This window comes from Dipteris shenzhenensis, chromosome 10 (genome assembly GCF_047967505.1).
Source record: "Dipteris shenzhenensis isolate YYH24624 ecotype China chromosome 10, Dip_SZ_1.0, whole genome shotgun sequence".
In the NCBI taxonomy this organism is placed as follows: Eukaryota; Viridiplantae; Streptophyta; class Polypodiopsida; order Gleicheniales; family Dipteridaceae; genus Dipteris; species Dipteris shenzhenensis.
In genome coordinates, this window is record NC_141605.1 from 14,641,254 (window position 1) to 14,667,658 (window position 26,405).

Here is a 26,405-nt window from a genome sequence, read left to right on the forward strand (position 1 = left end):
GCACCAAGTGTTTTAAGAACATGAATAGACCAAATTTCAAATGGACATACTTATGGGGCATGGAAACAACGGGTTATTCACATAATTATATGTGAATGGATAATCAAGGGAAAGATGAACTTGAAGGAAAACACTTAGTTTATGAGACAAATACTAGACCTTTGATTGGTAAGAAAAAAGCTTTGGTAACGAACTACGGTTTGTGGTGCATTTTCTTAAATTCTTTGCATATCGAGGTCCTTTTATTCTCTCTTAGAGGTAGGGACACCAAGATAACACTGTAATAAAGAATACATGTTTTTTCTTATGTTTTCATGTAATTCTCTTGTTATTCATATGCTAAAACTACCTCTAGATCTAGATGACCATATAAATGTTATGAGACTTGTTTCCCTTTCCTTTGATTGTTAGAATACTGGGACAAAGATGATGGAATGAGCAATCATGCAAGATGGTGATTATTAATCCGTTAACCAAATCAATTTCCATTGGACAAGCATAACCCACCTTGGTGGGTTGGACTGTGAAGGTGATCTATACACTCGCCGATCAATAAAAGGATAAAAGTCTACATGTTTTAAATATTTATAGGTCCAATCATATGGTATAGCAAGATGCAAGAGATAGTGGCCACCCCAATAGCAACTCAAGAAGCTTGAAAGATACTTAAAAAACCTAATGCTTGAGAGAAAGGTGAACTGAGTCAGCTTAAATAACACTTCTTTTTTTGGCATTATGAATTTATATTCTATAAGATCTTAGCATTTACGAATATTTTAAAAAGAATTCATATTTGGGAATCACACAAGTTCCTAGAAGATAGATGGCATTGTGTTGGTATCACTTGGCAAAAGGGCATGTTGTGAGAAGTAAGCTTTCATCTGCAAACAAATTTTCTTAGAGTTGTCAATTTATGCACGGTGCATCCAGAAGCTACTATAAGAATTTACAACAATGATTTGTAAGTGTCTTGGTCTCCTCCTATAGGCACTGAAAAAGTATATTGGCAAACTTTAATGTCATGATATGGGTGCTTGACACTATTTTGCCATCTCTTGACATGTGATTGATAATATTGTGAAGACAAACATTTACAACCTTGTAGCTTTGTCCAAAGAGAAATAATCCAAGTAGAGGATTCTCAAATCCTATGGATGGATAAATGTTATATACAATAATAACTCAGAGCTTGAAACAACTCAATTACCGCTAAAAGTCCAAAGTTATCCATCTTATTTCTTTCCCATAAGCTAAAATTTTGCAAATCTTAAATCTCAATCTTCTTTCACTGAGGCCTTGAACAGAGCCATGTTGAACATATGGGTTTGCTTCCTTGTAATCCTTATTCCTTATACAATCGATTGCTCTACATTGTCCAAGCTCAAAAGAGTAGAGAAGCTTCTAGGGATGAGGACCCTTACTCACGTAATCTCTAAGATCATACTAACCAATTTAAGGGTGTATGGTGAGGGAAAATCAAAGTTGCCTAAAGTTGCCTAAAGACCAATTTAAGGGTGTAAGATGCCTAAAGACCTGATGAAACAAATAACCAACATGGGTTTCAAGCTAATGTTCCTAAAGATTTAATAAAGTAAGTTAATAATATACATAATTAACTAATGTGCCTGATGATCTACTAAGTAGAATCTCATAGGAGCTAAAAAGTAACATTTGTAAAAAGCTAAAAATCTCTTATTAGACATATACGTAGCAATGAAAGCCACTACTTTTCCATCATAGCAATTTGCCAAGCCACTCCAAAATGAGGTGAGAGGAGATGTAGAATGAAAAGGACTACATGTCAATATATGGGCCCTACAATCAATCCCCAATATACTGGCTCTACAATAAGCCACCATCAACATGTGGGACAAATTTTACATCTACCATGTATGACTAAGGAAGGCAAGTTGAATCCCAATTACACTTACTACCATAGTTGTAGGATGAGCATTACTTTAAGGACATAGCAAGAATCAATATGATAGAGTTGTTTCTATCAACAAATTTTTAACATTGCACATTATAGTATGATAGAGAATAAGATAATACGATTTTCAAATTGAGGTATATAATTAGCTTACATGATGAAGAGGTTGAGGAATCAAAAAGATACAAAAGCCAAACTTTGGCTTGCCATACGTCTATATATACTAGTGAGTTTGAGATAGGAATGCTAATGAAACTTCACCATCAAAGCATCTAATGGAGGTATGCTTAGATAGGAATTTCCTTCAAATGATACAATATTATTTGATTACTGCATAATGCATAGATGTTGGGACATATGATGTAAACAACTGACATCATTGATAATGTCATTAGACAAACTAAAAGCATCCTCAAAATTAAGTTTGGGATTAGATTCTTGGCAGCCTTTTGTTTTGCTTCTCTTTCTAATAAGTGATGATTGATTGATTCTAGTGAATCGGGATGGTGATCATCACCTCTCTAAAAATGTAAATAGGTTTCTGAAATAATGCAAGTGTGTTTTGTGTTCGCACCATACGTTTGTCCACTTCTTTGAGTTTCTTGAGTTTCTTAAGTTTCTTCAATTCCTTGAGTGCATGCTTGTCACAATCTATGAGAGGAGATCCCTAATGGACTGAAGGAAATTGAAGATGCAACTAAAGAGTGAGTGCATGAAAGCTAAGGACACGGCACTCAAATATATCAAGAAAATTCGAGGATTAACTGATGAGCTAGCTGTTGTGGGAGCACCTATCGACCATAAAGACCAAGTTATGCACTCATTAATGGCCTTATCCATGAATATGAAATACTAGTTATTACTATTGATAATGCTACTAATAATGTGACCTTTGGTGACATAAGTGCTCGCCTTCTTGAAGAAGAGATCATGTGAACAAACAAAAGAATGAGACCGCCTCAGCATATTTTTTGAGTGGGAGAAAAAAACCAAATGTGACTAAGCGGTTCAACATGGGAGACAATATTAATAATAAACAGAGGGACATTAACACCATGAGATGTTTCAATTGCGATCATTTTGGAACTATGCATAAAATTGTACCATCAAGATGCCAAAAGCTGAAGGTATGCCCAAAAGTCCAAAGGAAGATGTAATGACCATGGATGATGCTTACCAAACCAAAGAAGCATTTGAAGGACGTTAGTTAAAAGTTAACTCTGGGGCTACTCACCACATGTCCCCCATGCGGTAATGCATGATGGTGGACTATGTAGAGTTCTCTCAGCACCACGAGTAGTCCGCATGGGCGAATCCAACATTTAGTATGGGCTTGGATCTACAACAACCAGCGGGTAGGAGGTGCATTCAACTGAGATTCAACTTCACAAAGTCATGTACATTCCTAGCATGCAAAGGAGCTTTCTTTTGATAAGTTATCTCGACAACAAAGATAATGTTAGCATTTTCTCCCGTGGCACCTATGTGATTAAGAAATTTGACAGAACCGTTGTAGTCCATGTCCACCGAATAGGAAACCTCTATGAGTTGGCCACCGAAGATGTTGACACCAGAGTCTGCAAAAGACCAACCTACTGGCAACCTATGGCATCATGGATTAGGACATACAAGCATGCAATGCCTCGTTGAGCTTTAATAATATCAAATGGTACATGACTTGGATCATGGTTTTTTTGAACCACACTTTGTTTTCCCTACCTACTATGCTAGGAAGTAGTCATGATGGCTTTTTCCTTATTCCAGTAAGAAAACTGCTCGTGTTCTCCAACTAGTTCACTTCGATGTTAGTGATATGGTACAGACAAGCCTTGGTGGTTCGAGATACCTGCCGTTAATCTTACTCTCACAAGGTTTTTGTCTACATTCTTAAATTTAAGAGCAACTTTTCGTCAAATTCTGCTCCTTTAAAGCCTATGCAAAAAAGTAGATGAGAAAGTGGCTTCTTACTCTTTGTTCTGATAGTGGTGGTGAGTACTGCTCTTTGCCTTTATTGATTTTTGCCATGATGAAGGTTCGATAAGTTTCCCATGCTAAGCCCATGCTCATGCTTCACAAGAGAATGGTTTGGATAACATGACACGTTCCATGCCTTTTGATGCCCAATTCCCCACTCCCTTTGGGGCTGAGGCAGTTTGCATAGCTGCTGATATCCTTAAGTGCTTGCCAACACAGGCCTATATCATGTAGACCCCTAAAGAACTCAGGTCTAAAATGAAGCTTGGTGTATCTCGATTCAACGTTTTTGGCTACTACATTATGGTTCAAATTTTTGACACTACTTCAAATTGGCTCCCAAATCATTGTATGTTTTTGCTGATGGGATTACAACTGGCATCCAAGGGCTATAGGCTTTACTGCTCGACGAATCACAAAATCCTTCACAGTAGAGATGTATGTTTTCTAAAAGAATCCGAGTGATCCTATATATCACGTGTGTTCAAGGCCTATTTATAAAATTGCTTATCTATAAATTTATCATGAATAAAACATATCCTTCTTCTATCCAATCTGTGAACACACCCTTTATATGATACCCTTCAGTATGTGAAAATTTTTTAAAAAGGAGATTCGATAAACTCCTTCTATTGAACTCATGTGCTACACTTACATATCATTTATGAGTGATCCCCCGAGACCTCATCCTTAAGGTAAAACAAGCCATAGAGCACTCATTCAAGATGAAAGATCTCGGTTTGGTTTCTCATTTTCTTAGCATTCGTATCCATTGGGCTATTGACTACACTAGTGTTCATTTGTCTCAAGAGTCCTATCTGATTTTCACATTTCTTGTGTGCAATCCCGTCCCAACCCCTATGCAACCTTTATCTATTGTTTTAGATTCTCTGAAGCATCATCCTAACTTTCCATATTATGGAATTCTTGGTAGCTTGATGTATACCATGCTTACCACCTGCCCGAATCTTGCTTTTACCATCTCTTACCTTAGCTGCTTCTTCTCTTTATCCTATCCATAGCACATAACGGCTCTCAAATGCATTATCCGCTATGTTCATGGCACACTTAATTTCTCCATCTCTTATCAAGCTGGTGTCTCTACTCTTCTTGGCTATGGCGATACCGATTGTTTCAACAATGACCATATCTTATAAATCCACCTCTAGCTACATGTTTCTTCTTGTTGGAGGAACAATCAGCAAGTCCTACTTCCTTGGTAAACTTCATCAGCAAGCCACCTCCCCACTTCAACTTTTCACAGAGAATTGTCTCTTTGAAAATGGATCCTTCCATAAGCGTACCAAACATGTCGATGTATGCCATCACTTCATTCATCAAGTCATTTGCGACAGAGTTCTTCATCTACTTCACTAAGCCACTCTCGACCGATTGACATCAACTTCTTTGCAAATACCTTGTTTGTCTGCTTGGTGGAAGTTCTTTCAGAATGATGGCAAACCAACTTTTAACTAAAGAGTCCATGCTAGTCATTAGGTAGGAATTTGTCAGTCTAGACATTAGGTAGGAGTCAATCATTCAATTTTTTGTGGATAGGTAGGATGTAACAAATGATGTTAGCCTAGACGTTAGGTAGGAGCCAATCATTCAATCTTTTTGATGAGTAGGAGTGATGTAACGATTAACATCAATAAGAATGTCATCAAACGAACTAAAAATAGCCTCAGAGTTAAGATTGGGATTTGATTCTTGGCCCTGGAGTGCCAACTCCCTTTAGTAAGAAAACCTATCAAAATCTTGAGTATGAGAATTTAATAATATGCCATGAGTAGAACTTATTCAAATTAACATGGTTGTGTTTTACACTAAAAGAGCTTCAAATATGTCTTTACACCTTAAAATTTAGGTAACACATGAAAAAGTTACATTAATTTGAAAGGAGATGGGTTTTCATATTTTAGTGTATTTTTTATTTTACCTCGCTTCATCCAAAAGACCCCCCCCCTTGGGCCTCACATATGAAAAATATATACAAATCTTAAAATCTTACACATTTTTCAAGGTATATATCTTATATTTTGTGGGAGGGGGGACATGAAATTAATTATCATATTTTCCCCTTGCATATTTAAAAATTTCTAAGGAAAGCCATACATATTATATATAGATCTTGTCTCCCCATACCCTGGATTTGGGATGAGGGTAGTAACATATTATTCTTTTGTTTTGGCACTCTTTGTAATAAAGACCAATTGATTTCAGTTAATTGAGATGGTAATCAGCGTGTTTTGCATTCATGCCATACATTTTTTGACTTCTCTGAGTTTCTTGAGTTTCTTGGGTTCCTTGAGGCCATTGTTTGCTTCAATAAAAGCATATTGACTAAAGAAAACCCATAAAACATATCAAACCTGGTTGATGCAAAGAATCATATACATTTAAGTTTTCGCAGTGACTTTTTCCATCCTTAGCAATCCATGGGAAGCAATCATATACATTCTGGTATGGTTATGGCATGATCTAAGGCCCTCAATGTGTAGTAAGCTATGGATCAAGAAATGAACTCTCTACAATGCAATTACTCGTGGATCTTGGTATGTCTTCCAATAAATCAAAATATTCTTGGAATCAAAGTGTCTTGTTAATAAGAAAATGAAGATAAGTTAATAGCTCACTATTTGCCTATATTTACTCAGTACATCACATAGAGATATATGCCCCTATCATAAAAATGAAACTCCATGTGGATTCACGAGCTACATCTGCATTAAATGGATGTCAAGGCGATGTTTCTTAATAGAGTTCCTTTGGATTCTCAACATGTTTAGATAATATAGCCTCAATGTTATAAAATTTAAGGTCAGCAAAATATGGTCTATTTAATTCTTTGCAATCTCTATGGTCTCAAATGATCTCCTCAAGTTTGTTACTATCATGGGCTTCATAAATATATTGAGTTGATGTACTTTCTTACACTTTTTTTGATGGCTCAATATATTCAAAGTCCAAATAGAGTTCATTATGTCTCACAATCTTGTATGTGGATGATCTCCTCTTGGCTGACAACAACTTAGATTTTCTTCTTCAAACAAAAGTGCAACGCTCGAAATGACCCATAATGGCCCTCCTCAATGTTGTCTTGGCTAAAAGAGATTCTAGATGGATTCTAGTAGGGAGATATTATCTTCATCAATAAAGATCATTTTTAAATGTTTTCAAATGTAAATGACCAAGCCTATGGCCACGTTGATGGGAGTTAGACTGAGACTCTCCAAACATATGCCTTTCACACTATTTGTACAATGTTTTATTATGCATAATATACCTTATCAACAAAATGTTGGTTGTGTGTGCTACTTGATGACCTGTTCTAGACTTAATATTGTATAAATGCTACAAGTCAAAGTCTCTCAAGACCCTGGAATGATACACAAGCTTAGAGTCAAGTGAAATTTTGTATTCTTTCCTAGAATGGCATCGTTATTCACATTCAAATTCTCCAACTCTTCAAGATTGGTTTAATATAGATTACGGGGAGCATCTTGATTCCGACGAGTTCACTTCTAGTCATGTGTTTATGCTAGCAGGAGGTCCACTTATTTTGTATTCTAAAAGTTAAATTGCACATGGCTCTTACTACTACTAGGATGAATAAGGGTATTTAGCTTCATACCGTACTAGGTATACTCCTACAATCAAGTTACTATTTATATTATAAAAAATAAAACTTCTTCTGAGCACATGAAGCACATGTAAAACCCCACATTGATGAGGGTCTATTTAATATCTTGAAGTCTTGTAATCTAGAAACATGTCAATAAACATACTTACAAATATTCTTCCTACAAGTACACAATTAGCATTGTGTGGCATTCTTAAATGACAAATCCATGAGCTCCCTTGTACATTGTTAAAGTTGAAGTTAAGGGAAGGTATTAGAATAATTATGCTTTTCAGGGGTATCTCTATCTAGTACATCTTGTCTAAGATCGGTTTAGTAAGGATATTCCATTAGATTGTGTTAGTAAGTTATAATAACGGTAATCTTTGGCCTATATGTTGGGTAGGCATATATGGTCTATATGTAAGTTGAGGAATGTAAGCTTTATTTTCACAATCATCACGCCTATAAGGAAGTTGGGTACGTCTATATGGTCTATATGTAAGTTGAGGAATGTAAGCTTTATTTTTACAATTATGACGCATGTTATTTCCTTGTGCATGCTTCTCTATTGCAACACATAGGTGGTCAAGGTGACTAATTGGGAATGGCTTTATTCAATTTGCATATGATGCATCGTCGTGATTGGTTCATCCAAGCACTCGAAAGCGTATTGTGTAGATGGGAGATTTATCGAGCATAGAACAGAACGTGTTGGTGAAATACAATTTCAGATGCATAATGGGAAAATGTAAATTTCTAGTCATATAATTCGTCCCAAAGCTCAACGAGATGTCTCGGCTTACAGATATGGGAGTTATGCCGAGGTCAATGCACAACAGTGCATCATTCGGAAAGAGAGCAATCGAAGGGTTGTGGCAAAAGGAGTAAAGTGTGTTTTTCTCTCTTATGGACGTGAATTAAAGGCGTTTTTTTGAGAGCTACTTCTAGCACCAATATGGGCTATGGCATGGATAGTTTGTCCATGCAAATCTGAGAGCTATCAGAAGAGATGCACAATACAGGAATGCTGACAGGCTTTCAACTTGCAACGGGTTCAAGGCTAAGAAGCTGTGAAGCTTGTATCATGGACAGGCAACGTCACCATTCTTTTGGCAGGAAGGGTAGACGAGCATAGTACTTCTTGAATTGGTACATAGTGATCTTTGTGACCGAATAAATGTTGCATCTAATATTTCATGACTTATATAGATGATCTTAGCCGGAAGACGGAGGTATTTTCTCAAGGAGAGAAATGACGCCTTTAGCTATTCACAAGCAGATGGTTGAAGAAGAACCTCGAATCGGAATTATTGTAAGAGGGCATCTTCAGACCGTTAACAGCCCCATATATGCCAGGATACAATGGAAAATCAAGCATTGGTTAATGCTGCAAAAAATATGCTGTCACAGGGCGTGCTTAGAAAGTCAAAGCACTTTCCGGCAGCTGCTGTACAGACGGCTCCCTATGTACAAAATAAATAATGGACGACTGCTTTGGATGCTTGCACTCTGGAAGAGAACTGATCTGGTGAAAAGCTGTCTCATTGTAGGTGTTTGATTGTCGTGCCACTTCAAATGTATGTGTCGAGACGTGCATGAAATCATATGCAAGGAGCAGAAGAGATACTTGGCCTTGTGAAAAGCTGTCTCATTTGTAGGTGTTTGGTTGTCGTGCCACTGCAAAAGTACCTGTGGAGAAGTGCACACAATCAGATGCAAGGAGCAGATTTAAAGAAGAGATACGTTTATGAGATATTTGCAAGGGCGCTATGGGTACAAGCTGTGGAGTGACGACTCCGGAGTCCCAAACAGTCTCGCATCATTGTCAGTAATGATGTAGAATGTGTGTTGATCAATGAAGGAGATGATGTCATGCAATCTGACGAAGCCGAAGAGTGATGTTGACAATGTTAAATGAATTCATTGATTGCATGCAATCTGAGAGTAGTGTTCACAATGTTCATATGTATCAGGAGACATTCAATAAAGAACTTATGAGTCATGACATAGTGGGGGAAATGGGAACTTTAATGCCAAGGTGGCATCTGGTCCCCACCTTCTTTTCCCCATTTTTTTCCCACAAAACCAGGGAGCTCTTGAGTCTTGAGCTCAGGACCCTCAAATTTGAGTCTTGTGTCAATCTCTTGATCTCAACTTGGGGGATTTATGGGAAAATGGAATTAGTGAAGCTTTTAAAGGCTGAAAATGACATCTAATCCACATTTCCACCAAACAATATGATATTCATCATGGGGAATTGACTTTACCCACTAAAACCTTTTTCCCACCATGTCATAAGGGCTTAAGATGCCCTGCAAATAAATTATCACATCTAAATAGGTGCCCCAAACATTCAAAAAATCATTTTAATTAATTAGTTAGGGGAGGGGGGGAGATCGAGGGGAGTGGTATATAATGGCAAAATATATAAACATAAAGGGGGGAGGGTGGGCAATAATTAGTCTCAAGGGGGGAGGGGAGCTTGAATTAAATAAAAAGGGGGGGGGAGGGCAAGGATGTTTACACACTCCTAGGGCCCAAGATGCAATAAATGCATTTGGATCATGGGTGGGATGTGGGGCAGGCAATCTCGCCCATCCGTGAGCCCCACGGGCAGGTAATTGTGTAAACATGCTTAGAGCACGGTCACGTTAAGAGTCCAATTCTCAAATCAGTAGGCTGACATCGGCATCAAACACAACAGACCCATGAAGTACTTCCCTTGCATCCTCGAACTATCGCTCCTCCTCCAGAGGATGGGCGCTGGCCAAGAACTAACTTTGAGGATTATTACTTTCTCTTTCACTAAATACTAGTGAAGAAATGGATTCCACTAGCTGATGTAATTTTTTCGCTCCGAATCACTTGTTGGCATCTCTAACACACAATTCACATAAGAAATCTGCTCAACGTTACATCATGGGGAAATGTTCTACCGAAGTAGGGTCCTAGCATTTACGACCGTGCTCTAAGTATCATGCTTGCATCAATAAACTTAAGTATAGACAATATAAGCTGGAAAATGTTTGTTATTATAAGTAACTCTCTAATAGTACGATATGACAAGCCATCCTTACTTAAACTAACGTAGACATGACCTAGGACTTAGATAGAGATACTCCTAATAACACAAGTAGAGTTATTCTAATGTTTCCCTTAACTCTTTCTTAACTCAAACTTGAATTATAAAGTAAGGGGAAGCTCATCGCTCTATCATCTCATGAAGTCCACTCTATAACCATCCCTTTGTCTACAGATTGTATACAAGCATGTCTATAGACTTCACAAACTCTAAGGTAAGAAAACCTTCAGAAACATGATGTTTAATAAAATGATACTTCAAGTTGATGTGTTTCATGTGCTTAGAAGAAGATTCATGATTTTCGGTAATGAGAATAGCGGCTTGATTATTATAGCAGATTTGGATTGTTGTAGTAATAAAAAAACCGAGTTCACCAAGTGATATGAAGCCAAACACCCTCAGCCATGGTAGCAATAAGAGCCATATATTTGGCTTTAAGAGAAGAAAGAGCCACCGTGTCTTGCATTTTAGTATACTAAACAATCGGACCGAGTGTGAATAAATAATGCCGAGATTATATGTATAAAGTGGGTAACAAAGAAATCATTTGACTATAAGCTACTGAATTATCCTAAGACCTTGCATGTGTTGCTTATAATATATGCAATCTTAGGTCTTGTGCGGGTTACCAAGTATCGCACAAAACCAATTGCTTATAAATAAGTTATATTATGCATGTCAAGGCATTGTGCAAGTGTGAAGAGACATCCATTTGGATAGTATCAGTCCGACTTCCATAGCAATGGCCAAAGGTTTGGTTGTTTGCATCTAAACACATGAAAGGATATCAAGACTAGATCTTTATTGATGAAGCTTCATTTCTCCTCTAATAGAATCTCGTTGAATTTGAATGCCAAAACAATATTGAGTAGGGCCATTGTTATTCATTTTAAATTCTAGTGAGAGATGCACTTTTGTCTAAATGAGAAAATCTAAGTTGTTGCAAGCCAAACGGAGATCATCCACATGCAATTCTATAAGTCACAATGAACTATGTATATACTTCAAGTCACATGAGCTATACGAGAGAACTCAATGCATGTCGATTGTATGGAGATCCATCATCGTTTAATTCTCGAGTATCACAAATACTAGAGTATATTGTTCTAGAGTATACGAGAGAACTCAATGCATGTCGATTGTATGAAGTCAATGATATCAAATGCAAAAACATTGTTTGAGATCATAGAGACTATGGAGGAGTAAACAAACATTAGTCTCTTCATCTTGAACTTCATAACCTTGCGGTTGTAAACACATTGAGAATGCAAAAGAACCCCATGAAGAAACATCATCTTGACATCCATATGATGCAAATGTAATAGTTACTCATATGTTGCACTTAGAGCAATGATAATCCACATCGATTTCATTTTCATTACATGATCATGTCTCCATGTACATATACATCTAGGTACAACCACAAGCCATCAGCTGAGCTTTATAGTGAGTGAGAGATCCATCATCGTTTAAGTCGATTGTATGAAGTCAATGATATCAAATGCAAAAACATTGTTTGAGACCATAGAGACTATGGAGGAGTAAACAAACATTAGTCTCTTCATCTTGAACTTCATAACCTTGCGGTTGTAAACACATTGAGAATGCAAAAGAACCCCATGAAGAAACATCATCTTGACATCCATATGATGCAAATGTAACAGTTACTCATATGTTGCACTTAGAGCAATGATAATCCACATCGATTTCATTTTCATTACATGATCATGTCTCCATGTACATATACATCTAGGTACAACCACAAGCCATCAGCTGAGCTTTATAGTGAGTGAGAGATCCATCATCGTTTAATTCTCGAGTATCACAAATACTAGAGTATATTGTTCTATGGAGTTTACCAAGTATACAAGGTCTACAACACAATGATGTTGAAAAAAGTTATCCCATGGAGTATTGATGTGTATCCTTTTCTCAAGTTTTTAAATAAATGTTTCTTTTCCCAAAAAAGTCTTTTACATTAAATAATCCTTTTTATGAGGTCAAGTCAACATATCAATCTTGAGACTCTATGGACGATTTGCATTTTGTGCCATCAACAAGCTACCTTTGTCATCCTAAGGTTGACACTTCCTTTGCATCTCCTCCTCAAGGAGCCGAACAACATCATTTTTAAATATCATCAACTTTGATCTATATCCCAAAGAACTGAAACTGTCTCAAAACTATCATAATATTATTCAATAATGTACAATCACTTGGTCTATATCCCAAAAGGCATTGACTCTTTTCTACATCCCATTGTGACTTGTAGTCTCAAAAACATTGTACTAATACTATTCAATAATGCTGGAATAATGCAATAACTTGGTCTACTACTACCATGCAACCCAACTAGATTATTTATAATTGCTTGCACTTTCAACATGCCTCATAACTCCTTTTTTTAAATATTAGCAAGTCAAGTTTTAAGATATGTCTACTGATTTGTGTTGGCCTATTGCATATTGCTTTATCCATATGTTACAAGTCGACTTAAATTTACCTATGTTTAGATTAGGCCCATCATGCAAGATCTTACAGATGATTACTAGTGAACTATTTCAAGTAGTTGTTGTTCCTCTTTCAATAGTTTTTTTAGTATATCCACAATATGCTTATTGCATAATTAGTGTAAGTCATAGATTTATGGAACCCCATCTACTACTTTCACATGTCAATGTTGTTTTCATTACATTCTTGAATGTTATTCCCATTATGGTGGTGGTATTACAAATTAGCCAAATTCATGCTTACTAAATCCTTGCCTGCCTTGTTAATTAGAGATTGCCAATTCTTGCAGACTTATACATAGTCATCCATCCCTCTACAGTTGACCCATTGATTAATATATGCATGCTCTATGATTGTATTGTACATCCAAAATTGCCAAAAAAATAATAGTTGAAAAAAATGTAGTGATCTCACTTGGACCTCCTCTATCATCCAGAGGTTAGTTATGTTAGTATACTCGAGGGAAGAGAAAATGTTTTACTTGATAGATAAAGATATATTGATTAAGAAAATAGAGCTTGTCCATGATGGAGCAAAAGACAAATTTGTTCTAATTGGAAATTATTATTCATAGACATGGGGCAATATAAATCCTTATTCCATCGGAATAGAACGCCCTTACGATCATGGTCTATCAAGTATTACCCAAGTTTAAGTGAATGACTTCAGTTTCGCATGTGAGCAAGGCATGTAGATCATGCATTGTGTTGTATGTTCTATCTCCCTAGTTAATGCTATTGAAAGTTCCTTGGAATGATTGGTGGGCTTTGACGTGCAAGCTAGTAACAACAGAAGATATTCATCTATTGTTGCTATTTGGCTAATAAGTGGTCATTCTCACAAATGCCAAAGCAATGGATTATTTTAAACATTTTACAAGTTAGGCAATTTAGTCAGAGGTAGATCATAGCACATTCACTTTAATTTTCATCTAGATTTTATAGACAATTCATGATGAGAGCAGGACCAAGAGGCAAGGGAGATACATGAGGCCATCAAGATCCATAACATTTAATGATAATGTAGTTTGATAATTTAAATCAATTGGTACATCCAAATTAGATGCACCAATCCTTGAATGTAATATTGTACCAAAAATAATATAATCCTAGCTAATCATCAAATTTAAGCTTTGTATGCAGGCACTAAAATATTATGCATTCTAAAAAGTAAGGTGGGTGGTAAAATAAATGAGCAAAGGCTAGTAAGAGAAAACTTTTGATTGATACTATGTATCTCGACATCACAAATATGATTATAATGCAAAGCCACAACATGTCTTCTAAAGTGTGTGTCACTAATGAATTTTATTGTTTACCTATTAATCCTAAAATATTCAAGAAAAGAAGTCCAAGTACAACTAAAAATGCAACATTTAAAAAGATATATATCTTACTTTCCTAAGATTTTGGTATCCCAAATGGTCCTTGATATTGTTGTTTGTTATTATATTTGTAATTATCATTTACCTACATGACTATTACAAATATGCCCCTTGGATGCTAGTGGTTATACCTATAATCAACGACCATGATTTTATAATCCTCTGGTTTATTATGAATTCCAGACAGTGTTCATTTATTTCTAATTTCTAACTATCTTTTCCCAATTTACCACTACCAAAGTAGCATACATTGTTAAATAATTAAAACCTTATCTTTTCAAAGTAAACTTTTTCTTTGCAAGTTCTTTCTTCTTGACTTGTGCTATAACATTATGCTATCAATATATTTAAAAATCACTAATCCCAACTGCGAAGGCCTCAAAATTTTTTCATAATGTTGAGTAATGTTACTATATGATTGTCTTCCTCAATGGAAGCCTTTACTTTAATAAGTTCATCTATAAGACCTTACACCTTCTTAACTTTAAAAAATTATATACTGGGGATAAATAAGCTTTAAAATGTATTTTCTCCATTAAAGAGAGAATGGTTATAGCCAAGATGAAAATTGAAGGATTAAAAGCTATTGTATCAAATAAGAAGGATGGGAACCATGGGATCCAACTAGATAATGGAAACCATGGGATTAAATTCAAGTTTAATGGAATGCCAAGAAAATGTGTAACAAAGGAAGATCCAAATTTTTTGGAATGCCCATAAATTTTCTAAAAAAGAAAGCTCCAAAATTTTTGTAATAGAAGGCTTTAAACCAAGAAACAAAGGAGATTAGAGGAGCTAGAATGCCAAGGTGATAAAAAAAGGAAAGAGCTAACTTTAGGCTGTAGAAATTCAAGCTAAGTCATGTGTACCCTTTATTTGAATTAACCTCTAGTCGCGACTATATTTGTATGTTTTTCTTTGCCTTTCAGAATCCTTTAAGAATACTCTAATATTACTATTTGAAGATTGAAATCATTAGTATAGATTTCTTTGTCCTTGGTTAACTTCCACTATATTGGTTATCCATTCTTGAAAATTGTAAAGAGTTTTCTTTTATCTCTTTGTTTCATGCCTTTTAGAGAAACAAGAGGAGTGCTCTCATAACTTTAGGCTATGCTTTCTCTAGGGGAATCACTCATAGATATTCATGTGTAGTATGTGGGTTCAACAAAAGGGTTTTTTTTAACAAAGACAAGTATACTCTTTAAAGGGGGTATCCATATATTGAATAGAAAAAGGGTGTGTTTAATTCGTGAAAATTTTACAAATATAGGATTTATGAATTAGGCTTTAATTGCATGTGATATATAGGATTTGGACATAATGAACCCCTCAAGTGCCTTCTAGGGTAATAATTGACATAAAGGTCAATTGAAGCAAGAAGGGTTGTGATGGAGACCAAACCACTGATTAAGGTGGGAACTATAAATAAAATTATATAGAGCTCATCGATAATCTCCCTATTGAATGAGGGAGAAAAACTATAGTGCTAATAATCAAACATTTTTCAACAAAAGGTATTAATAATTAACCATAATATTTAACTCATAGAGAGGAGAAAAATATAGTGCTTAGATGCACACACTTTCTTGGCCCATCTCCATCAATATGTATGATTTTTTTTTCCATATCCTCCACATGCACATAGTTTCAAAGATACTAAAACCTCTATTTTGCACATTATTTTGTGTTGGTATCCCCTGATTCTAATGACTTGATGCATAGCTCATAGACATAGCTCTCATGAATCTCCATTTAAGATCTCTATTTGTTGTCAAATTTTAGCATGATTCTAATATACTACTCGGTGATTCCTATGCAAAGTCTTGCAATGCATTTTATTTCATAGCTCTATTGTCAAAATTTATCCTTTTATCATAGTACTATTTTATGGCAATCATTAATGGCTCAATCATAGCCATAGCTGCATCCTATTCATCCTTGTACTTGGACCATAGTTATCAGGGAATGAGAACATTTTTGAATTTGGGTGTTGGAATGAGAACGTTTAGGGAAGGGGGAACGAGAGAACGGGAATCGAAACGCCATGTCATACATGACACATCATCATATGACAAAACTATATTAGAAAATGAAAAAAACTAAAATTTTATAGCTTTAAACTTTATATATAAGCTCTAAAATACCCATTTGAAACTTTCAAAGGGACCAAGAAAAAAAGAAATTAGTTCTAAGGTAGCCATGTAACTATAATTATCCTAGCCATGTAACTATATTAGTTCTAGCCTAGCTATGTAACTATAATTATCCTAGCCATGTAACTATATTAGTTCTAGCCTAGCCATGTAACTATAATTATCCTTTACCACTCCACAGGACTAAGCCCCTATTATTCTATCCATGGAGACTAAGATCTCCTCATCATTTGGTCTCTATCTCTTTGTTTTGACTCTATTGAGACTATACCCCGATCATCCCCTAGGCCTCTATCCAATAGACTTAGACCTAATCATTTCCAAATCTATTTTTTCTTTCTCTAAGTTCATTTATAAAATAACCCACTCAATCCGATGATCAATAAGACCAAGTAGAGCTTTTTTTGATCAAAATGTACATAGAAGACTCTATTAAGAAAAACTCTTGCTTGGAGATCTTTCTAAACAATGCGTAGGAAAGACCGCATTAGGGAGCTAAACAATCATGTCATGTAGCATAGCAATGACATACTACTTGAGAACTTGTATTTCTTCATTGGACATACAATGTGGAGCCATTAGTACCACACTAGAATTACCTGTAGGTGTTCGTGGAAGATACCCAGTGTTGTTGTCATTGAATTATCATTTGGTTGGGAGAATCTATTTTACTTGGGCTTGACACAATATAGCTTCTTGAATAATTATATATGAGAAACTCAAAATAACTCTTGTTGTATTCTTTGAATGTGATGAGTGGAGACACTTATGTTTGAAATCAATTGATAGTTCCTATGCCAACAATCAATCACAACCTAAAGTGAGGGGAAATTAGATTTGAGTACACAACCCTATAGTGTTGAGTAAATAATATAATTTGACCTATTAGATTTCAATTGGTGCACATAGAGAGGACTAGGGATAAATGTACTATAAGAAGGTATTGAAGAACTGTCAAAATCAACTAGGACTAGTAATAGATTATGGCAAGATTATGCTCCTATAATCACATATGTGTGGAAAAAGGAAGAGCAATGCATAAGGCTCAAAGAGTAGAGCCATCTGACAGAGATGGCATCAAGAAGGCCAAACTAAATTGCTCTACTAATCAACATGGTTAACTTATGGGCTCAAAGCAATTACAAGGTGGTTGCATAGTCTGATTGACACATTTGGGTGATGTGTGAACATGCTGTGCATGACCTTACAACTTTTATCTTATAGTATTCCAACACTCTCCCATAAGACAAAAATACTAATTGAGTATTAAAATATGGTTAGCAATTATGCAAATAATGTGTGTTGAGTTGCATGAGTGCTTGTGTGTGTTGCCTGTCTATCCAAAATCAAACACAACATGAAGCACACATTTATATATGATTAAAATAATTTGCATTTACGTTCTATATGAGTTGTAGGTATCTCTTAAGTTATTTTCATTTGAAACATCAATTTTTTCCTTCACATCAGAGAATAGATTCTCATGAGCTTGTACTGCATCATGCCTCGCTACAAGTAAAAGAGGATTATATCTTGATAGCATCTGCATAATAAGCTTGACTTAAGGTAGGAACATAAAAGATGAAACCATGGCAGTCTTCATAATCTCAATGGAAAGTTTGGTCATGATCAGAGACACCATTAGATGAATCTAGGCAACGGATGAGGCCAGCAGTGCCATCAGGAAAAATGCCTAATTTAGAATTCTTTACAAAATCAATAATAGAACGTGTTATGGAATCACTGAAGGAATTCATGGTGTTGGTGTTGAATTCTAGACATGTTGCTTTATGTAACTATTAACAGTAGACACAACATGGCTATCTAAATGAGTGTTCATAGCAAAGCTAGATCCATCAAATGCACCATGACTGGCATGAATCTTGATGAAGTTGTGCTTCTCAAAACTTTTTGTTTTTGCTGCAGCAAGCAGTGGGGCAAGCATCCAATTTTTCCAAAACCATTGCATAATATACTTGAATCAAAATGCTTATATTAGATTCCTGAAGGTGAATAACCTCTATCCCATAGGTGATGCTAGGAGGCTAAGTCTCAAAGCCAATGATGTGTTCACTCGATTGGCATATGCACATCTTTGGCACCGGCAGATGGGTCATCTTAATTTCCAAGCACTCTAAAATCTTTGTAGCCCTAATGTTTTGGATGCCCCCCTTCTTACCTCGAGTCACTAAAACTTTTGCAGATCCTGTGCAATGGGCAAGGAACATAAGACAACTTCCTCTAGCCTGTAAGGCACATGCACCACTTAGATTCACAAACTCGTTGACTCAAACCGAATGCAAATAGTGATATTAGGAGGTTGCAACTACTTTGTCACCTTCATTGATGCAATGCCTATGTACCTCCTAAACAAGGAGTGTTATGAAAATTGAACTCAAACATGCTCACAAATTCAAGATTTACCAAAACCATAGAAGAAACAAGTGGGGGAGAGAAGAGAAAGAGAGAGCGACACTGCATGGGGTCCGTTAAGCCCCCCTAGATGGTGGCTCTTACTTCCCATCAGATAGAGTATTTATAATTACAATTCCAAAAGCAAAGAGCCAATAATAGTACATCAAAAAGCATCCCTTATCCATAATTAGAGGGATTGCTCAACAAAGCTCCATGAGCTTAAAATATCACGAAGCTTAATATGCCCTCATCCATAATTAATTAAAATAAATTAGCCCTCAGCTTAAAATTCATTACTTACAATATGGCCCATGGCCTTTGATAGCCATTAGATACGTCGATCAATCCAAATCACATTTAGCATCTCCGTTCCTCATTATCCAACTCATCAAATGTACTCAAGCTAGCAATTGTGTTAGTTGTTACAATCAATTGATGAATCATCACACCAACTAATGCCAACATAATTGTACGCTTGATATATAAACATCAAAATAGACACCTTACGACCAATTGTAATAACACGAGTAACATTAGCGATATTACTATTAACATGGAATCACCCACAATACTAACCATCTAGCTTGGCAAAACACATGTAGTTAGGAATCCCCAACTAAACACCACAAAGCATCCACTAGGACTCCCACCACGTTCGGTACGCTCATATGGAATACTTTGCCATAGTCACACTTGACTAAAATAAAATAATTTCCATAGCAAGAAATATTGAAAATACAATTTCGTAACAAGAAAAGTGAAGCATTCACATGTTTCATCGAGTAGCCCAAGTCTCCAGGCAGTTTTTTGCCTTAGATTTTTGCTTACCTACACTGCAACGACCAACGCCATCTCTTGCTCTTTTACTCCCACATGCTGCTCCTCAACTCTCTCAGCCCTCTCACATCTTACTCTCCTCTCAGCCCTCACTTCTCCTCTCAACCCTCTCACCCTACTCTCAGCCTCTCCTCTTAGCCCTTACCTCTTAGCTCAACTCAGCTCTCACCTCTTAGCTCTCACCTTCTCAGCCCTCACCTCTCCTCTCAGCCTCTCCTGTTAGCCCTCTCATCCTCTCGGCCCTCTCCTCTCCTCCTTGCTCTCCTCATCTCTTTCCCTCTCCTCCCCTCCTTGCTCTCCTATCCAACCTCTCCTTCTTGCTCTCCTCCTTACCCTCTCCTCTCCTCCTTGCACTCCTCAGTTCTTGCCCTCTTCTCCTTGCTCTCCTAAGTCCTCAACATGGCTCAGACACCGCATGCATTTTGGAAACATGTAGAGAAATTGGGGAGCCAAGAAAAGATGTAGGGCCATGCCCCTATGTTCCTCAAGATGTTAAGGAGAGCCTTGAAGAATGGAGGCAAAAGCATTTGGGTATTCCCAAAGATTCAAGTTCTGTGGGGTTAGCGAATGAGGAGGAAGGTAGTTCAAGTCAAGCACTAGGGGCAACAAAGAGGAACAAAGATACAAAGTCATAGAGTGGCCATTCCTCTATGTCGGCTATGCATGCAAAGAGGACTCCTTTGCCAGAGGATGTATCACGAGCCACTCATCCATTACCTAGAAAATTTGTATAAAGGGCTAGCATCCAATCTAGGTTTCAAAAGCAGGCAATGGTAGAGGCAACTAGGGAGCTCACTCGATTATTCATACGGTGTGCCATTCCCCTTTATGGGGCCAAGACTAACCAATAAAGAAAGACCATGAGAGCCATCAGCCACATTGGATGCAAGTGGGAAGGCCCTTCATCTAAAGCTCTAAGAGTACGTGAGCTCAAGCGAGAAAGAGCATGCATAGAAGTGCAGCTAGAGCCCTTGAAGGGAACATGGAAGAAGTATGGCTGCACTATATTGTGTGATGGACGGTGAAATGTACGTAGGCAGAATGTGTACAATATTTTAGTGTCTTGCAGCAAAGGCACCATGTTTTTGAATGCCATTGATGCCTCCCTCCCAGGTCTCACAGGTACCAGTTTATTTATTTGGGATCATATAGGAGAGGCAATCATGCAAAGAGCATGCAAATAGCGCCTGAGAATGTTACGCAAGTAGTGATAGGCAATGGGAGCATTGCAAGTCTATGGGCTCTATGTTGGAGGATGAGTTTCCAAGTATTGTGTGGACCCCTTGTGCATCACATTGCCTTGACTTATCGATTGAGAACATAGGTGAAATACAATGGGTTCATTCCATCTTTTGCACTACACGAAGCATAGTAAAATTTATGAAGAAGAGGCTAAAAGTTTTGAGCTTGTCTTCACTTTTATGAGGCTTCAGCCAAGCCTAGGCCTCAAACTACTTGTCATTTATGATTTATCATCTATGGTAATTGATGAAGCATGTGGGGCTTTGCCGAACTTTGAATTCTTTGAAGTTATAAGTTATTGTGAAATTTGAAGATGTATGTACTATCTCTAAACTTTGTAATGTATGAAAATTGCTAGAAACACAGAGGTCTATAACTTTCACTAGAAAATTGATATCAGAAATTAAAGTATATACCGGGATATGCCTTGAAGGAGCTTCGTACTGATATAAGTTTCGTTGAAAACAGATAACCGGACGTTGAAGAGAGATGGATAGTTTACTGAAAAGGGGTAAAAACTATCATGAAAAGAGACTATCAAACATAGAGACATATAACCTTTTATAATAGTATTTGATTCAAGATCTAATCACATAAGAACATGCGCTTGAAGAGAGCTTCGCATTGATATAAGTTTCATTGAAAACAGATAACTGATTGAAGAGATATGGATAGTTTACTAAAAGGGGATAAAAACTATTATGAAAACAGACTGTCAAACATAAAGACACAACTTTTTATAGTAGTATTTGATTCAAAATATAATTACATAAAACATGCATCTTGAAGAGAGCTTCATGCTGATATAAGTTTTGTTGAAAATAGATAATTGGTTGAAGAGATATAGACAGTTTACTGAAAGGGGGTAAAAACTGTCACAAAAATAGACTATCAAACACAAAGACTTATAACTTTTTACAGTAGTATCTGATTCAAGATCTAATCATAAACATACATGTGCCTTGAAGAGAGCTTCGCGCTGATATAAGTTTCATCAAAATTGGACTATCGAGCAGAAAGTTATGAGCAAAATACTAACAAGGGGTCAAACTGTCATAAAAACAGCCATGCATCCATGGTAATTTCGTCGAAGCAAACTACTTCCTCAACGCTCCACAATTATCAATGATCTAGTACCCCTAGAATTTTTACAAAAGAGAGAAATAAGCTTGCATGGTGGCTTGGGAAACGGATGGACAATGTGTGCATAGTGAGCGGCTGAACAAGGACTACTTTAGAGACTTGAATAGAGAGAGAAGAGAACATAGGAATGGAGACTCAAGGAAAATGATAAAAATGACTTTCATTGCCATGAGAGTAAGACTCCACTCAAATACACTCAAAATACTATAAACACAAGGGAGAAGAAGAGGTTTCATACATACAAGAGGGAGCGGAAGCTCCAAGACTACTCAATATAGAGAAAGAATAAACTAGAGAGAGATGGACTCAAGAATCTACATAAGAGAATATCTACAAGAGGGAGAGAAGGCTCATGGGGCTTGAGGAGACTGAAGCTACAACAACATGAGGCCTAATGGTAGAAGAGATGTTGAACAAGGGAGAGGAGAGCTTTTTTTATAGAGATTTTGTCACCCTCCTGCACCCATTTACAATTGCTACCTGTAGATTCCTTTCCCCATCAATCACATAAGCCCGTATGTCACCATCCATGTCCTTTTTGGCTACTCTTGCCATGTGTCCCATCAAAAGATGCTCAAGACTCTTAAAATATTGAGAAAGTCAAGAGTCTCCCCATATGGAGCCGGACCCTCTCTTTTCCATATGTCCACATCCTCCTTATTCCACATAAGAATTTTAGAAGGATTCCTCTTGACTCCACACTCCTCCACATGCCTTCCACACACGTGGCATGTGGCCTCTCTTATATTATTGGAACACATGGACATGAGCCTACCTCTTTATATGACTCACTCTTTCTATTTTTAAAAAACCCCACAGTATCCCATACATAAATAACTCTCACCCCATACCAAGGTATTTATAATTCATACCTATGGTATTTACAATGATCCATTCTACTCATCCTCTCAATCCCATATAATATCCTAGAAAATAGAAATAAGTGAAAGCCACTAGGCTATTACTTGATACTCAAACTCTTATCAAACATAGAAAAAAACAATACCAATGCTAAATTAAAAATATCAATTTTTGGCGCCACATCTTTCCCCTCCCAACAGATCCTCCCTAGTGACAGAGAGGGTCTGCTGGCCCTCAAGGTGGTCGAGCATAGAAGAATTGAAGGCGATACTCATTGGTGCGTCCGAGTATCACCATGCCATCAAAATCCTCAAACTGATAGGTTCCATTCGTGAACTTCTTTTTGACTCGATATGGTCTCTCCCATCGGCCGATAAACTTTTTATCTAGCCGCTTGTCCAGACGGCTATCAAATCTCATGATCAAATCTCCTTTTGCAATATCTTTTTTTTTGCATAATTTGGTATCAAAATAGGCCTTGTGCCTTTTTTGAGAAGCTTCCAAGTTTTGTAAGGCCTGTAATCTACATTCATCCAAGGCTTCTAGCCGTACCAAGCATTGAGCATAGACATACTCCTGTCCTTCTTTTCTTGCAACAGTAGTGCGAAGACTATGTATCTCCAATTCAATGGACAAAATGGCTTCTATTCCATACACTAGTTGGAATGGTGTAAACCAATAGCTAGCTTATATGTGGTTCGGTAAGCCCATAAAACTTCTGCCAAGTGCCTATCCCAATGCCTTTTCTTGGTGTCTACAAGCTTTCCCATTGAATTGCATAACAATCCACTTGTTTTCTCAGCCAAGCCATTACATTGGGGATAGTATGGCATGGACATGCTATAATTTATCTTTAGCTTATGTACCACATACTCAATTAGTTCATTTCTAAAAGAGGTTCCTCTATCAGTGAGAATTTCTAAAGGACAACCAAAGCGTGAACAAATTTGATCAAAGAGAAATTTCGCAACTGTGCTTGCCTTGCTATTGACTTTGGCCTTGGCCTCTGCCCACTGAGTCGCATAATCTATGGCCACCAATAAATAATGCTTGCCCTGAGATGAGCGAGGGAGTGGTCCCACAAAGTCCAACCCCCACCTCTCAAATGGTCCATATGCTAAAATAAGCTTCAAGGGCCCAGCAATCAACTGTCGCCTTTCAAACTTTTGGCATACTTTACAACTTCGATCCCATTCATATACATCCTTATGGAGGCGTGGCCAAAAGTAACCTACATTAAGAATTCTCCTAGTTGTGCTTGCTGAAGCAAAATGATTGGAGCATATGACACATTTTTTAGGATTCTCCTAGTCTCCATGGGATGGACCACCCGACGGAGCACCTTGTCTTTTCCAAATTTATAAATAATGACATCAATAATAGTATAGGGACAAGCCTTCCTTACCAATCTCTGCTTCTATTGTTGAGTTAACCCTCAAGGAAACATGCCTTCTTTCACATATTGCTGATCATCTCGCAGTTTTGGCCATCCAGTGTCTACCAAAGAAACCGCCTCCTGGTCTTGTAGTACAATGGCTTGAGTAGCTAATTCATCTGCCCTTTGATTTTTTTTTCTATTTATATGAACAAACTTGCAAAAATCAAAGTGACTACATAGTGCCATAGCCTTTTGATTAAGCTCCTTCAAATGAGGACTTCTTGTCTTGTAATGCCCTTGCATTTGCTTTATAATAAGCTGATAATCTCCTCTTACTTCAAATTCTTTAACTTGACTTTGAATACAATTCTCCAAACCAAGAATCAAAGCATTATACTCAACTGCATTGTTAGTTGTGATACCTGGAAACTCTTGTCCTCTTGCCCATACTTCTTGACCTTTAGAATTCAGCAAGACCATTCCCTCGACTCCTTGTTGGCATGAAGGACTAAAAGCGAAGGACTAAAAGCCCCATCAAAATACAAAACAAAAGCTATTGGTGGTGTATCTCTTTCATCTTTAATATTCTCCTTATATTTCTTTTCTTCTCCTAGATCCTCCCGTCCTGTGAGCAAATCTGCCATAGTGGACCACTAGCTCCCGTCCTGTGAGCAAATCTGCCATAGTGGACCTAGTGGTATTTTTAGTGACAAAAGAGAAAGAGAACTCTTGAAGCTTTGACAACCATTTTGCAAATCTCCCCCTAGGAGTAGGCTTGTGAACTAGATTGCTAATACAGACTGAGAGGTAAGGAAGAAAAATGGTTGAGATAATAAATAGGAGCAAAACTTTCTGACTGAAAACACCAAAGAGAGAGCTTGCTGCTCCATTTCTTCATAACTTGTTTCCACCTGTGTAAGCTGTCGCCTAACATAATAGATGGGTTGCATTCTGCTTGCCTCTCCTTTTTGTAGCAATACAGTACCAACTAAATGCAAAGATACACTTGGATTTATATAAAAGTCTTGAGACTAATCAAGGGGCTTCAATATTGGGCCCTTACTCATGGCCTCCTTAAGTTTCTGAAAAGACTCTTGTTGCTCCACACCCCATTGGAAAAAGACTCCTTTTCTTGTTAACAAGTTCATGGGATACACTATCTTTGTGAAATCATCACAAAAGCATTGATAATACTTGCTCTTTCCTAAAATTCTGTGAACACCAGTGACATTCTCAGGAATTAGCAATGCCATGATTGCTTGAACCTTCTCAGGATCCATCTGCAGGCCTTCTTCAGACACAATATGCCCCAACAAGACTACTTTTGTTTGAGCCAAATGACACTTACTAGGATTTAGACACCCTTTTGCTTCATCAATCCTAGTTAAGGCCATCTTTAACTTCTCTATGTGATCTATGTGCCGAGAATAAATGTAAAAATCATCCAAAAACACCCTTATGAACTTTCCCAAGTAAGGCTCGAGCACTTGACTCATGAACCTTTAAAATGTAGCTGGTGCATTGGTCAATCCAAAAGGCATCACTCTATAAGCAGAAACTCCCCAAGGTGTGACAAATGATGTTTTCTTTTGATCTTCCTCCTGAATATAAATTTGAAAGTGCTTAGAATACCCATCACATACAAAATAGATCTCATGCCCTGCTACTTGGTCTAGTATTTCATTTTGGAATGGCAAAGGAAAATGATTCCTCTTAGTGCATGCACTCAAAGGACGAAAGTCCACACAAACCTGCCACTTATTTCCTTTCTTTGGTGTGACAACTATAGGAGATATCCATTCCGAATCATCAACAGGAAAGATGAATCCCACCTCAAGTAGTTGTTCTCTCTTTCATTAGTGCCTTA

At 37.1% G+C, this 26,405-nt stretch overlaps 1 protein-coding gene across 11 annotated transcripts in view; it reads left to right on the plus strand.

Moving 5' to 3' along the window:
• Nucleotides 1-26,405, plus strand: part of LOC147897443 (uncharacterized) — a 57,622-nt gene that overhangs the window by 26,515 nt on the left and 4,702 nt on the right. For 4 of the 11 annotated variants that reach the window (XM_087380173.1, XM_087380176.1, XM_087380174.1 and 1 more), the window contains exon 4: nucleotides 8,335-8,431. The exons of the other annotated variants lie outside the window; for them this stretch is intronic. In XM_087380173.1, the coding sequence (XP_087236299.1) occupies nucleotides 8,335-8,417 (83 nt within the window). In that variant the 3' untranslated portion in view covers nucleotides 8,418-8,431. Of the gene's footprint in view, nucleotides 1-8,334; nucleotides 8,432-26,405 lie in introns of those variants that run through there. 11 annotated transcript variants of the gene reach the window in all.